Raw genomic sequence first — 13,191 nt, forward strand, 5'->3', positions numbered from 1 at the left:
CGTTCAAAATTAAGGCGATAAAAAAAGGGCAATTCAACAGAAAATTGCTCAGCTCTTTCAGAGAGAGGAAAGAATTGAAGAGGCTTATTTCATTAAATTTTGTTACATTTGTTAGATGGGGAGGTTCAGAACATCTTCCATGTCAATGTGCGATCTTCAAAATACATTCCATTTCACTGTAAGTCATTTGTATTTTTTGTGACATGATTATTTGACAAAAAATTTTCACAATTGTAATTCTATGTTCTTTCGGAGTTCAATTTTTGCATTTAGACGTGAGGAAATGAGGGAAAATAAAGAGATAGAGGTTGGGAGAGGTTGGGGTTTCTGCTATTTTATTAACTGTTACATTGAAAAATACAATTTTGAATGAAAATCAACTTCTCATGTTTACCTTGTGATAGGATGTGTAATGCAGTAGCCTAATGCATGTGTAATACCGTTTTATTTTTATGTGTGTAAAAAAAAAATTCTGGCTCCGTTCATGTCGGGGAGTTCCAGCAATGAATTCTAGCCACTTTCCCCTCTGGCGGTCACCCTAGTTAAGAGCCGTCATGGCGTCAACATCCTGAGAAGAAGCAGCACCTCCCATTTTACTGCGCTGGCAGCCTCAAATCAGCCTGACGTTGGTGACTGTCACATCATCCTCCACCAACAGCCTGTGGATATCTTGCAGATCATAACCATCATTCTCGTATTCCACCTCAAAGTCGTTGCCGACGGCCAAGCGGAAAATGTCGTCGCCGCACTCGATGGTCATCTGTAAAAGAATGCATGATTAGTCCAGCCGACGTGAGAAGAAGCTCCAACCACCTCAATTTTTTGTAATTTGATGGTGTGCCTAAAATGACATAATGACCTCAAAGTCGCTTCCGGCTGCGAAGGGGAAGGAGTCCTTTTTGACGATCTTGTTGACATACTTTCCATCAACATGACTCCCGATGCGGGTCAATAGCTCAAGGTCCCCATCTTTGAAATCAACTTCGATGCGCATCGGGGTGTCTTCACCGTGGCCCAAAGATAGGTGGACGATAAACCTGCAATACAGACAGGTAGTTCTTGTAACAGCGAACCTAACACAACGTGGGGGAATGGTGACAATTACTTGGTTGGGTTCGGCTTCACTTTTCCTTGGATGACGATGATGCAGCCAGCGTATAGACGCTCTTTGAACAGCACTTCGGAAACTTCCTGCACGCACACATAAAGGCAGCGTGAAATTGATATATCAGTCAAGCGCTAATCGCTATGGGCAACCTCCAGAACATGCCAACTACAACTCATACAATTGTCAACTCACCTGGTACACATCCACTTGGAGGTTGCAAGTGCCTTTAATGCCGTTGTACATAATCTCATCGCTATCTGGTATTGAAACAAACATCAACCAAGGTAGGACACATGAGATTTGACATTAAGATTTTAAGTGTGAGTGAGCACATTGCATATTAGGAAGCCATGAATCTTCCCAGCTAAATAATCAGCACACCATGTGATCCTGTGCTCCATCGGTAGACCACATTCAAGCTGCGTCCGCAACACGGTCACGTTTCACAGATGTATATGAGCGCAGAACACTTGCAGCCTCGGAGTCAGAAGTATGATAGTGCACAATTTGCCAACTAAGCAAATGTATTTGATTGATAGGCAGCTAATAATGATGCCTGAATCTCTCAGAATGGAAAAAGTATTAGTGGTACAAGTAGGCCTCTATTATCAATCGTATGCAAGCTCATTCTTAAAGTAGACGAAAGACTAACTGAACTATATGAGGGGCCGTACAAGACATTTTTCATTCTGGCCCTCACACACACATACATTCTCCATTCACATACATATTCACCCTCACACACATATATTCTCTCACATTCATATATTATTCACTCTCCAAACTACGGCCCGCCTCCACATTCGGTCCGGCCCCCTGAACAATCAATTTCTTTTTTTTCCAATAGTGTTATTTATTTCCTGGCTTTTTTCTGTGAAGAACCCAGAGGGCTATTTGGTTATTATCTATTTAATTAATAGTGATAATATTATATTATGTTGAGGTAATTATCGAGGTTTGATTGATTAAATATTTGCTTGGTTGATTGATTGAATATTTGCTTGTGCTCATACATACCATAAATACATAATGCCATATTTTTCTTACTTATATAACCAGTAAATGATTATTGCTTGCTATACCAGGTTGTAGTATAATGCTTAAGTGTTACAAAGGGTAAAAGAGGGTCGGGATGACAACTATTTTGCTTCATGGCCGCATCATTGCGTAACTAGACCTTCCGAGGCATCTTCAGCACCTGGCGTCTGGACTTCCGTCTAGACCTTCGAGGACAATTTTCCATCCATGGCCGCAGCGTTGCATAACTGAAGTGTCTGGATTATTTTGACTGTTTATATGATTGTTTACATAAGATCTTGCTTCCACATGTGTATTCACTTAGTTCCACCTACATGCACACACATATCCAATCGAAAACCACATGGGTGTCTCCAGCTTGCTCTCCCCTCCCTTAGGGCGACATCCATCTTTGTTTAGGACAAACCCCTAAATAAAATACCAAGGAGGATATTTTTCCTCGAGATCAATTTTGGTGACTCACGAGTCACATGTTGCTCTCCTTGGCCAAGAAAACTGAGTGTCTTCTCTCCTTATGTCTACCTAAAGATCTATTTTTGAACTTGACATATTATCTTTATTTTATATTATTATTTTTATTTTATTTACTTTTGTTCCGTGAAGAATCCAGAAAGGGTTATTTGATTGTGGCTTTCTGAAAAACAATTCATTTTTGCATTTAGGCACTCCTGCAATCGTCACACTTTTTCTGTTACAAACTGACCCGGCCCCTCATCAGAGAAGGGAAAAGTTATGTGGCTCTCACAGGAAAAAGTTTGAGAATCCCCTGCTCTAATCGAAAGCACAGTGTAGTATAGTTGGTGCACACCAACAGAAGGCGCCAACTCACCTTGGCATCGCTTGCAGATGTAACGTCTAAGGGAGGTGCAGGAGAGGTCGTTCAAGCGACCTCGACGTCCCCCCATCTCAACACAGTCTTCATTTTGGAGGTTAGGCTCACCTGCATCCCAGAGCCTGCACAGAAGTACCTTTCATACCGAGATCCTGCTATAAAACAACCTTTCGGCAGCTGCTCTGAAGCTCATCCCTAGTTGAGCATCAGTCGCATTTACAAATCAAGTGCAAAAAAAAAAAAACAAAAAACAAAATCAATACATGAAATTATCCTTAAAAATATATAGTTAAAAAATATATATATATGATTTTGCTCAGTAAGAAGATTTTTTTTGTAATGATCACGTGTGTTTCTTAGATGGACTTTTAGATGGAATTTTGTAAACCAGTGAAAAAATAATGGATATATGGGAATCAGTTTCTCATTTATGCCTCGTTTCACTGTAATGCTGTAATGCATGTGTGAAACCTTTCATTCATTCCATTTCTGAGCCGCTTATCCTCAAGAGGGTCACGGCTGGAGCCAATCCCAGATAACTGTGGGCGGTACACGGGGTACGCGCTGAATCGGTTACCAGCCAATTGCAAGGCATAAGGAGACGAACAACCATTAGGCGGGGTACGCGCTGAATCGGTTACCAGCCAATTGCAGGGCACAAGGAGACGAACAACCATTCGCGCGCACACACTCGTACCTAGGGACAATTTAGTGTGGTCGATTAGCCTACCATGCATGTTTTTGGGATGTGGGGAAACTGGAATACCCGAAGAAAACCCAAGCAGGCATGGGCAGAACATGCAAACTCCACACAGGAAGGCCAGAGCGTTTTTCAAAAAACCCTTGATCCCAGGACTGTGAGGCCGACGTGCTAACCACTGTGTGTGTGTGAAACCTGTTGTGTTTTATTGTGTGCTCTATTTAAAACTGTGCGAAAAGCACAACCACCCCCCCCCCCCCAAAAAAAAAGGGCTCCGTGCCTACCCTTATGTCAGGGAGTTCCGGCAAGATATTCTACGCCGTTAACACACACGCGCGTAACGTAAACGTTGAAGGACTGTGATTGGTCCGCTCTTTTTCCGGTTCAGCACAACACCGCCGCCATTTTCAAACATTCGCACACGTCTTCTGTGTTGCCCACGCGTCAACATTTGTTGTTCAGTATTGATTAGCTGCAGCTGCAAATACACTCTTTTCGGTTGCGCAAAATTGTTCAAGCCCACACCTCCTCTAGTGGCATGGTGGTGAGTTACAGAGCAAAGTGTTCCCGTGACGCAGAAGTTCAAGTGCGCAATGACGGCGTAGGGCAGGCTTCACTAAATCCGGACCTCGGTGCCACTTTTCCTGTCGTGTTTTCCATGTCTCCCTCCTCCAACACACCTGAATCAATATAATCAGGATCATTATCAGGCTTCTGGAGAGGTTGCTGATGACATAATCATTTGATTCAGGTGTGTTAGGGGAGAGAGACGTGGAAAACACGACAGGAAAAGTGGCACCGGGGTCCGGTAGTGTTGTATCGGTCGCGAATGATTCGTTCTTTTTGAACGAATTGTTTGGGTGAACGAGACCGAACTAATCACCATCTGCACTGATTCGTTCTATGAAGTTGGTGCTTGTTCACTGCGTGGGAGGGCGTTGAGCAAGCGGCAGCGTCTTCTGACATCGCACACGACCAATCAGACGCCAGCCTCATCGCGGGCAGGGGAGGGACCGGAAACAGAATCAGGGCGTATGTCACTCACTTCCACGTGTGGCCAATAAGCAGCCAGCGTGCAGGCAAGGGGGCAAGACTGAGTTTTGTCACTTCCCGTTCAGTGACTCGGTCCTCCGGTTCCTGACCTAGCTTGCTGCTAACGTGACTTTCCAGTAATGACTATGCGGTGAACGAATCAAAAAATGAAAGGAAAGGACTTTGTCACATATTTGTTAACGTGGAGCCTATCAAATGCAGCTCAAAAAGACAAAAACACCACACAAATCTAGCGAGCATGGTTTAGTGTACTACTTTTCTCAACAGACTCGGGACTACCTATTACGACATACTATCAAATTTACAGTAATTTAAAACACGGGTAGCTACGAGGCAAGCAAAAGCTGAGCTGCGGTCGCGTGACGGCAATGAAGGGGGCAAAGAACTGTCACTATATGGAGGCTTCATGGCAGCGATATTTACCTCATATGTGCACAGAAAAAAAGAATAGTATGATCACCATAATACTGATTTGCAATGAAACGGTATACACATGTCCATTTTTTCCAAGTGTTTTATTTTTTTTTTCCCATGTCAGGTGTTGGTTGGTTTGACAAATTATGTCAATCCGTCCATCATGTGCTACTCAAGCGCCCCACAACAACGCACATGGACACGGGAGATGTCGCAATATGTCTACATTTTTCTTAACAGACTAATGAGAGTAGAAAGGCGATATCGTAAAGAGCAAACAATTATTTCTCGTCAGCATTTGACAATCTGAGATGCGGGGACGACAGGGGAGCTGACCGGATTATTTTATTTATTAATACCAGTGCAAAACGTCAATACGATCACCATAATACTGATTTGCAATGAAACTGTATATACATGTCATTTTTTTCCGAGTGTTTTATTTTTTTCCCCCGTGTCAGGTGTTGGTTGGTTTGACAAATTATGTCAATCCGTCCATCATGCACTACTCAAGCGCCCCAAAACAACGCACGCGGACACGGGAGATGTCGCAATATGTCTACATTTTTCTTAACAGACTAATAAGGGTAGAAAGGCGACATCGTAAAGGGCAAACAACCATTTCTCGTCAGCATTTGACGATCTGAGATGCGGGGACGACAGGGGAGCTGACCGGATTATTTTATTTATTAATACCAGTGCAAAAATTCAGTACGATCATCTTAATACTGATTTGCAATTAAACTGTCAAATATCAAAATGCAGTATTGTCTTTATTTCAGAGCAGCACATTCGAAAACTAGCTATTTACACTTATAGTTTTAACAATAGTGACTAAAAATAATAGTGATGAGCATGAAAACAAAAATACAACAGAGTGAGAGGTAAATATGTGTTGGTCGATCCATTTAGAAATTAAACTTTCGATTTATTTTTATTTTCGTGACAGCAAGCATGCTGCGTTGGCTGGTAGCAGGCTAGCAGCAGCATTGTATATGTGATCGAGAACATGCTAAAGAAAGTCCGTGCGCCCCCGACCCCAAACCCCCACTCCTCCCACAAAAGGAAAATGTTTAACCGTGTCCTAAATCGAAATGCAAGCACGAGCCATGATTTTGAGCCCATAGAACTAGGACAGACGACGCGGAAGTTCTCCCTCGCTTTTGCAGCAGCGGGTGGGAGGGAGACGAGGCTGTCTGTGAAAGCAGAATGATATTGCCTGTCACTCATTACTGAAACTACGACGAGTGGTCAATGTGCAAGAGAGGGAGGGACCAAGAATGTCACTTCCCGTTCAGTTATACTGCGAAGCGGTCTTTGGTGATTCGTTCGGCAACGTCACTTCCCGTTCAGTAACCGAACGATTCATTTGGACGGGGAGGGAGATGAGGGGGGCGAACGATTCGTTGAACGATTCGTTTGAACGAATCTTTTTACTGAACGATCCGGAATGGATTCGTTTACTCAAGTGAACGACAGATCCCGTCACTAGGGTCCGGATTTAGTGAACCCTGGCGTAGGGCCTACGGCGTCGCTCCGCTGTCACCGGAACGCAGAAGCATAAATCAGCCTTGACTAGAACCATTCTTCTTAACAAAACGGCCTGTCAAAAAACATTTCAGAAATTCTTTTTAACTAAACGGCCTGTTAAAAAGCAGATACGCTGAGGGATGTTATTTTGATCGATTCTGATTCGGTTGTGCTTTACCAATCATCTTATCGATAATAGTCGCCACATAAGGCTGTTCAGTTCCCTATAAAGCAAAGAAGAAGCACTTTTCCTTGGGTGCAGCTGTCATTTTGGGTGTTATAGTGATGAGTGAGTAGGAAGTACCCAAATTTTACGTGTCTACATTACGCTTTCCTTATACTGCTTACGCTAGTTCTGATTTCAAAGGAGTTCCGTCAATCCACTTCCACGGGTATGGGCTCTTCAGGCCGATCCAGTAGTCAAAGCCATCGAGTTGCTCTTTCAACCAGTCCTGAAACAAATTGCATCAGTACTAAAGGGCACGAGAGACACTTAGTGAAAGGCCGCTCACCCTCTCCGCGCTGCTCCGGATTATCAGCAGGTGCCCCCCATTGGATGAACAGTAGCGTTTGGCATCATCCCAAGATTTAGAGTCATTGGCAAAGCAGTAACTATGTTGGTTGTTGAGCCGCCAGGGTGCCTGACAGCCCTCAGCAGACTTGGGCCGTCGAGTAGGCGATACAACCTTCTTATCAGGGCCCGTAAGAGGAGGGCCCGTAGCACGAGGGCCCGTAGTAGGAGCGACCGTAACAGGAGCTACCGTAACAGGAGGGCCCGTAGGAGGACGGCCCGTAGCAGGAGCGACCGTAGCAGGAGCGACCGTAACAGGAGGGCCCGTAACAGGAACGCCCGTAGCAGGATGGCCCGTAGCAGGAGCGACCGTAAGAGGAGGGCCCGTAGCAGGAGCGACCGTAACAGGAGGGCCCGTAACAGGAGGGCCCGTAACAGGAGGGCCCGTAGGAGGAGCGACCGTAGCAGGAGCGACCGTAACAGGAGGGCCCGTAGCAGGAGCGACCGTAGCAGGAGCGACCGTAACAGGAGGGCCCGTAACAGGAACGCCCGTAGCAGGATGGCCCGTAGCAGGAGCGACCGTAAGAGGAGGGCCCGTAGCAGGAGCGACCGTAACAGGAGCGACCGTAACAGGAGGGCCCGTAACAGGAGGGCCCGTAACAGGAGGGCCCGTAGGAGGAGCGACCGTAGCAGGAGCGACCGTAACAGGAGGGCGCGTAACAGGAGGGCGCGTAGCAGGAGGGCGCGTAGCAGGAGGGCGCGTAGCAGGAGGGCTCGTAGGCCTGCAGCAGCGTCCTAAGGGCGTCAAGAAAAATATTCAAATAATATTTGATGATAGCAGTATTCAAAAAATTCAAAGAAAAGAAGAGCAAAACCGTTCATAATAAGTCTTTAAATAATAATGAAATCATTTTTCTAGTGGACCCTCTGCCCGTTTCACTTTTTCCTGTGATGTGATAATTTCACCACAGACCCCAGTCTCACCACCCAGCAGACGAGTGAGCTACCTGAAGGTGCTATTTTTAGCCTCCGCAATTGAGCGACGTTACGGTGACGTCAACTTCATGAAAAGACAAAAGCCCTCCGGGTCAGAAGAAAAAGAAAGAAGAGACCATAAACGTGAAGAAAAACAGAGGTTTGTTGTGATGATTTTTTTTCAACAGCATAAGCACGTAGACTTAGCGCAACTGCAAGCTAGTGGTTATTCACATAGAGTTTATATGACTTAGTGCTAAAGAAAGATTATACTGTATCATTAGCCAGGCTGTTGTTTTAGAAATATTTTCAGTATTCAGCCAGCTGTTGATTAGTTTCAGTTAAATTTACTCCCCCTCCAATTTTTGAGAAATTTGGACAAAGTCTATGGGGGACCCAAATTGTCTTGCTTACTTTCATGTGATGTGAACCACTTTTACCTTGTGTGAAATTTTGCCTTTCAAATAAATTTGCCTTGCCTAAAAAAGTGGCAAGGTTAATTATACAAATACACCATAAAATATGCATTAATAATTTCAAAGTTCTGTGGTATGGGGGACTAAAAGTGCCATGGATTTAAATGCAAACATTTGTTTTTAAATGTGTCATTAATTCATTAAAATGGCAATCACGTTCATGTAAAAAAAAAAAAAAAATTCAATAGGTATTTATTTGCTGTCTTATTTTATTTAATTCATTATTATTGAATAGTCCTGTGTAGTTGCAGTGCTTCAAGAATGTATTTTCTTTCAACTACGCCCATCAAAGATAGTGACCGGGTCCAATAGACAGGTACAGTAGGCTGCAAGACTTTAGGCGCTATCATGCTGGTTTGACAATGAGCAGCTATTTGACAAATATAATGTAAGATTCCACTTTCTTCTCTAGATGCTCTTCTGAAATATTTTCCTTCTGCCTCTGTACATTCTGGGCCATCTTTTACAGCGAACTTATCCACATCAGCACCAAGTCCAAGCCCACCAAGTCCAGGAAAGAAGTGCCCTTCCAAAACAACTGTCATATGAAAGTGCAATAGATGCTTTTGCATCAGTGAAGACAAGGTGAGTAAGGTTATAGGTCGAGGTGAAAAAAAGTTGCATTTTAAAGTGTTCGGTTTGTCTTTATATAGGTTTGTGTTGGTGGGGGGTGTTAATCATATTGTAACAACAATTGTAAAAGTCATCAAGATTGTGTTCAACTGCAGGTTTTTTGTTGTTGTTTGTTTTCCCTTCGGTCATTAAAAGTTCAATTATCCCTCCCCTTCCAGCACCTCAACCTATATGTATTCATGATCCAGATCAATTGAGATCACAGACAATGGTTTTGGAGCTAAGTTTCTGTTGTGTTGAAGCACATGTCTTTTGGACATTCTCTTCCTACGTTTGATACATTATGACAAAACACACACACAGGCACCACATACAAAATTATCCATCTCGCAATGTGAAACAAAACACCTGGAATGTGAAAAGTTGCATTGAAAACCTCAGTCCATGTAGAACTGTAACATATATGTATTTATTTTTTATTTTTTAATGTAAATTTTATTTATATATGAAAAAATACAATTATACATTAATACAAATCTATTGGGTTTATTGATAATTTATTGATTTAAAAAATCATTAAGATTATAATGGAATTAAAAAAAGTAGATATTTATTTATATCATAGGTAAATACTATGACCCTTTAGTATAAAACTAAAACTAACCAAAACTAAACTACAAGAGTATTTAACTGCCATTAGTCAATATTTAGTATTATATATTTAGTGTTATTATATTTAGTAATAATAATACTACTAATAATATAGTATTATATAATACTATAAAATTAAATTAAAAAATAAATTATTATGAATTTATTAAATTTATTATTATTAAGTTATTAAAATTATTATAATAAAATTTAATAGTAATATTTAGTGTTATTTTTTTAATTCATAATAATTTTAATAGTTTTAAAATAGTTATATATATACATTTGTATTAATGTATAATTTTGGTTCGTTTAGCTTACTACTGACAACAACAGAAGTGCGCTTATTCTTAACTGGGAGGACTGGCTATGGATTCTCACGTTTCTGTGCCAATGACGGTGCTAGACGTCCAATCCATTTGCAGCCTTCCAAGGCAAACCGAAGTGAATTTCCAAGGCAAACCGAAGTGAATGTTTCAGGTTTTCAGTCAGTGGCGGTCAGTGAGTTAAATGAGTGGTATATCAATGCTTAAAGTCAGTCGTTAGTTTTAAATAGGCTTTACTACACCCTTTTTTCAAAAGTTCACAGTCGGATCAGAAAGTGTCTCAAAACCGCGGATGTATTATGTATTGTTTCCATTGTTTCAAATGAGACTGACAGTTTGCTTAATATGTCTAGTAATCTGACAAGTATACATTTCCCCGAGGTGGGGCCAATAAAATGCCCTTTTATATTGATCCCCTAATGATCTGAAGAAACAAATCCAGTCCCAACAACGTTTGCAGTGAACCTTGAAGTCAAATAAAAACGTGAACTCACCAAGCGAAGCCCAAATGCCAAGCACGGTCAACGCTTGGAAAAGGAGCGATTGTGCCTTCTTCATCTCTCAGGTCCAGATAGAAGATCAGCCAGATAAACTTCAGAGGAGAATTTAATACGACGCAAGCCTCTTTCGCTCTGTGACAGACACACAAGCTTGACTACGTCACGCACGCACGCACGCACGTCCAACGACACAAAGGCTGGAGGATGACGCTCTAAAGAACTCGTGCATCAAAAGAAAACAAACATACAAACAAAGAAGAATTCGTGCATCAAACACGTCTCAACGTCACGTGGAACATTTGGAAATTAGGGTCGTACTAGTGATGGAGAAACCTTAGCTTTCTGAAGCAGTAAATATATATCAAGCAACGTGTCGAAATGGTTCATTCAGTGTTATGAAGCATTTGCCACGAATCAGTGTGGTGAGTCACGACAGACGACACTGCTTCACCGCTGCTTTCTGTACCGCTGAAGCAAATGTGTTGAGATGGTTCCGTGCTACGAGGCATTTGACACAATTCAGTGTGGTGACATCTTCTGGACAAAAATATATTGAATTTTCATCTAACCAAATGACCAAGTGTCATCTGAACAATGAAACCTGTGGGTGGTATGGTGGTTATATACTATGTCTGATGTGCGAGCAGTAGTGGGTTTGACCACTAGCCTGAAATGTATTCTTTATTCTTCCCCCAGATTAATAAAAAAAAAAATAATAATAATAATAATAATGAAAACAAACAAACAAAAAAAAGCTGTTGTGTTACTTTTAAATGAAATACGCAAATGCTTGTGCAATAGGGAACTCTTGATGGTAGGTGTATAGAATGCTAGTGACACTGGGATGGGGATTTGGGTGATTCACACATTTTTATTTAAAAACAGAATCATCTCAGCAGCATTTGGTTTCAGCCGGTTCCTCTTTTTGCTAATGACCTCTCCAGCTTTTGAGAATATTCTCTCACATGGCACGAACAAATATACAAACTGACAGATAGACAAACAAACACAAAAACTGACAAACAGACAGACACAAAAACAAACACAAAAACTAAATTGTGTGTGTGTGTGGGGGGGGATGCGTGGGTGTGTGTGTGCGTGTACTATGGCGAGAGGCTGACGTGACTGACCTGAAAAGAAACTGCTTTTCTGTACTGTTTCTCTTTTTTATTTACCAGCTTTCAATTTAACATGTTTAACAATTGTACATGCAGTCTAAACATTAAGTATATGAAAATGTCTTGTAAACAATAAGAATTCAAGTTTGAACATTTATAACAGCTAGTATGACTTGAACAACATTATACAAATCAATACGACGACTGTGCAAACATGTCATTGTAACACAAATGACATACGACTTGAACAGTACACTTCAAACAGACAACTTATTGTTCATGGCTGATGTGACATTATTACTTTTTGCTTTTTACTTCAATGTTTCTGTGTTTTTTTTTTCTTCTTTTTTTCAGAGCATTTTTTTAAATACATGCACGCACACATGCACCCCCACCACAGAGACACACACGCTAAAGCTATATTGCTCTTATGCCAATGAAGCGTTTAAGATTTTATGATGGCAGTAATGACACAGAATAAAGCAAGCACATACAGAAAAATAGCGGTGGCCATTAAATGGTGATATTATAAGCCCCACTGTTGGATTATAATTTATGGTGAATGCTTTACCATCATAAAAGCTGTCAAAGAAATCACACACACACACACAGATACAAAATAACGCGACATACTAATTGCTAGATGCAGTCGGTGCCCAATCCACTCATTAAGTTCAGCCGTTTTGACAAGGTTAGAGCCGCTATCAGACTCCCATCACGTTCATTTGTAGCGTTAGCCGCTAGCGGCAGCCAGTAGAAAGCAATAGAAGCACCCTCTCATGAAATCGTGAGGAAAGCGGGTGAAAGCCCGCCTGGAGGCCGCCAAGAGTCTACTTAATGTCGGGTGAAAGTTTGGCTAAGCTCCCTTAAGCCCGACTCCATCACGTTTGCTTGTAGCATTAGCCGCTAGCGTTAGTCTACTGGGCTGCTGTTTGCTTGATTTCCTGATAACCACGTGACTTCACATGTAAACACACTGACTGCTTTCTTAAAGGGGAACGAACGTAGCCGAACAACACGGCGTCAAAGCGGGATGAAAAGACTATATTTACTTGTTTTATTAAATGACCAAATTTACCGACATGGTCAAAATTACGTCGGTCATCGTGAAGAATTTTGTTAACGGTCAATTTTTGGTAAACCGCCTGGCTCTGCGGAAAACTCATTTGGGTACAATGCAACAGGTATTTGGATCTGTCAGGACATCTGGTATTGAATGAAAGAGCTACTGTTCGTCTATGTACTGCCCAAAAATTACGTCTTTATGGTACAACAGACGTTATGGCCAACACATATCAAGGGGACGCCGCGTCCCCAATTTTACTACGCAGAGTGTAAAGAGTTCATTCTTGGATAATTGTGAAAAAGTGATCATCCGGGATGGAG

At 41.9% G+C, this 13,191-nt stretch overlaps 1 protein-coding gene across 1 annotated transcript; it reads right to left on the reverse strand.

Moving 5' to 3' along the window:
* Positions 1 to 318: 318 nt before the first annotated feature.
* On the reverse strand, positions 319 to 10,847 carry LOC130920528 (collectin-12-like). Its single transcript, XM_057843834.1, has 8 exons — positions 10,682 to 10,847; positions 7,188 to 7,981; positions 7,024 to 7,127; positions 2,976 to 3,100; positions 1,301 to 1,365; positions 1,106 to 1,191; positions 860 to 1,037; positions 319 to 760 (listed from the first exon to the last, which is right to left on the reverse strand). The coding sequence occupies exons 1-8, from the start codon at positions 10,743 to 10,745 to the stop codon at positions 611 to 613; spliced, it is 1,566 nt and encodes a 521-aa protein (XP_057699817.1). The 5' UTR covers positions 10,746 to 10,847; the 3' UTR covers positions 319 to 610.
* Positions 10,848 to 13,191: the final 2,344 nt, after the last annotated feature.

Source organism: Corythoichthys intestinalis, chromosome 1 (assembly GCF_030265065.1).
Source record: "Corythoichthys intestinalis isolate RoL2023-P3 chromosome 1, ASM3026506v1, whole genome shotgun sequence".
In the NCBI taxonomy this organism is placed as follows: domain Eukaryota; kingdom Metazoa; phylum Chordata; class Actinopteri; order Syngnathiformes; family Syngnathidae; genus Corythoichthys; species Corythoichthys intestinalis.

What these genes read in the sequence shown, in the direction of transcription:
- LOC130920528 (XM_057843834.1), bottom strand. Translation starts at nt 10,745, where the DNA reads ATGAAGAAGGCACAATCGCTCCTTTTCCAAGCGTTGACCGTGCTTGGC. An exon ending in CATCTGCAAGCGATGCCAAG is followed by an intron (nt 1,366 to 2,975) that starts GTGAGTTGGCGC and finishes TTTCAATACCAG; the next exon opens with ATAGCGATGAGATTATGTAC. An exon ending in GTGAAGCCGAACCCAACCAA is followed by an intron (nt 1,038 to 1,105) that starts GTAATTGTCACC and finishes TCTGTATTGCAG; the next exon opens with GTTTATCGTCCACCTATCTT.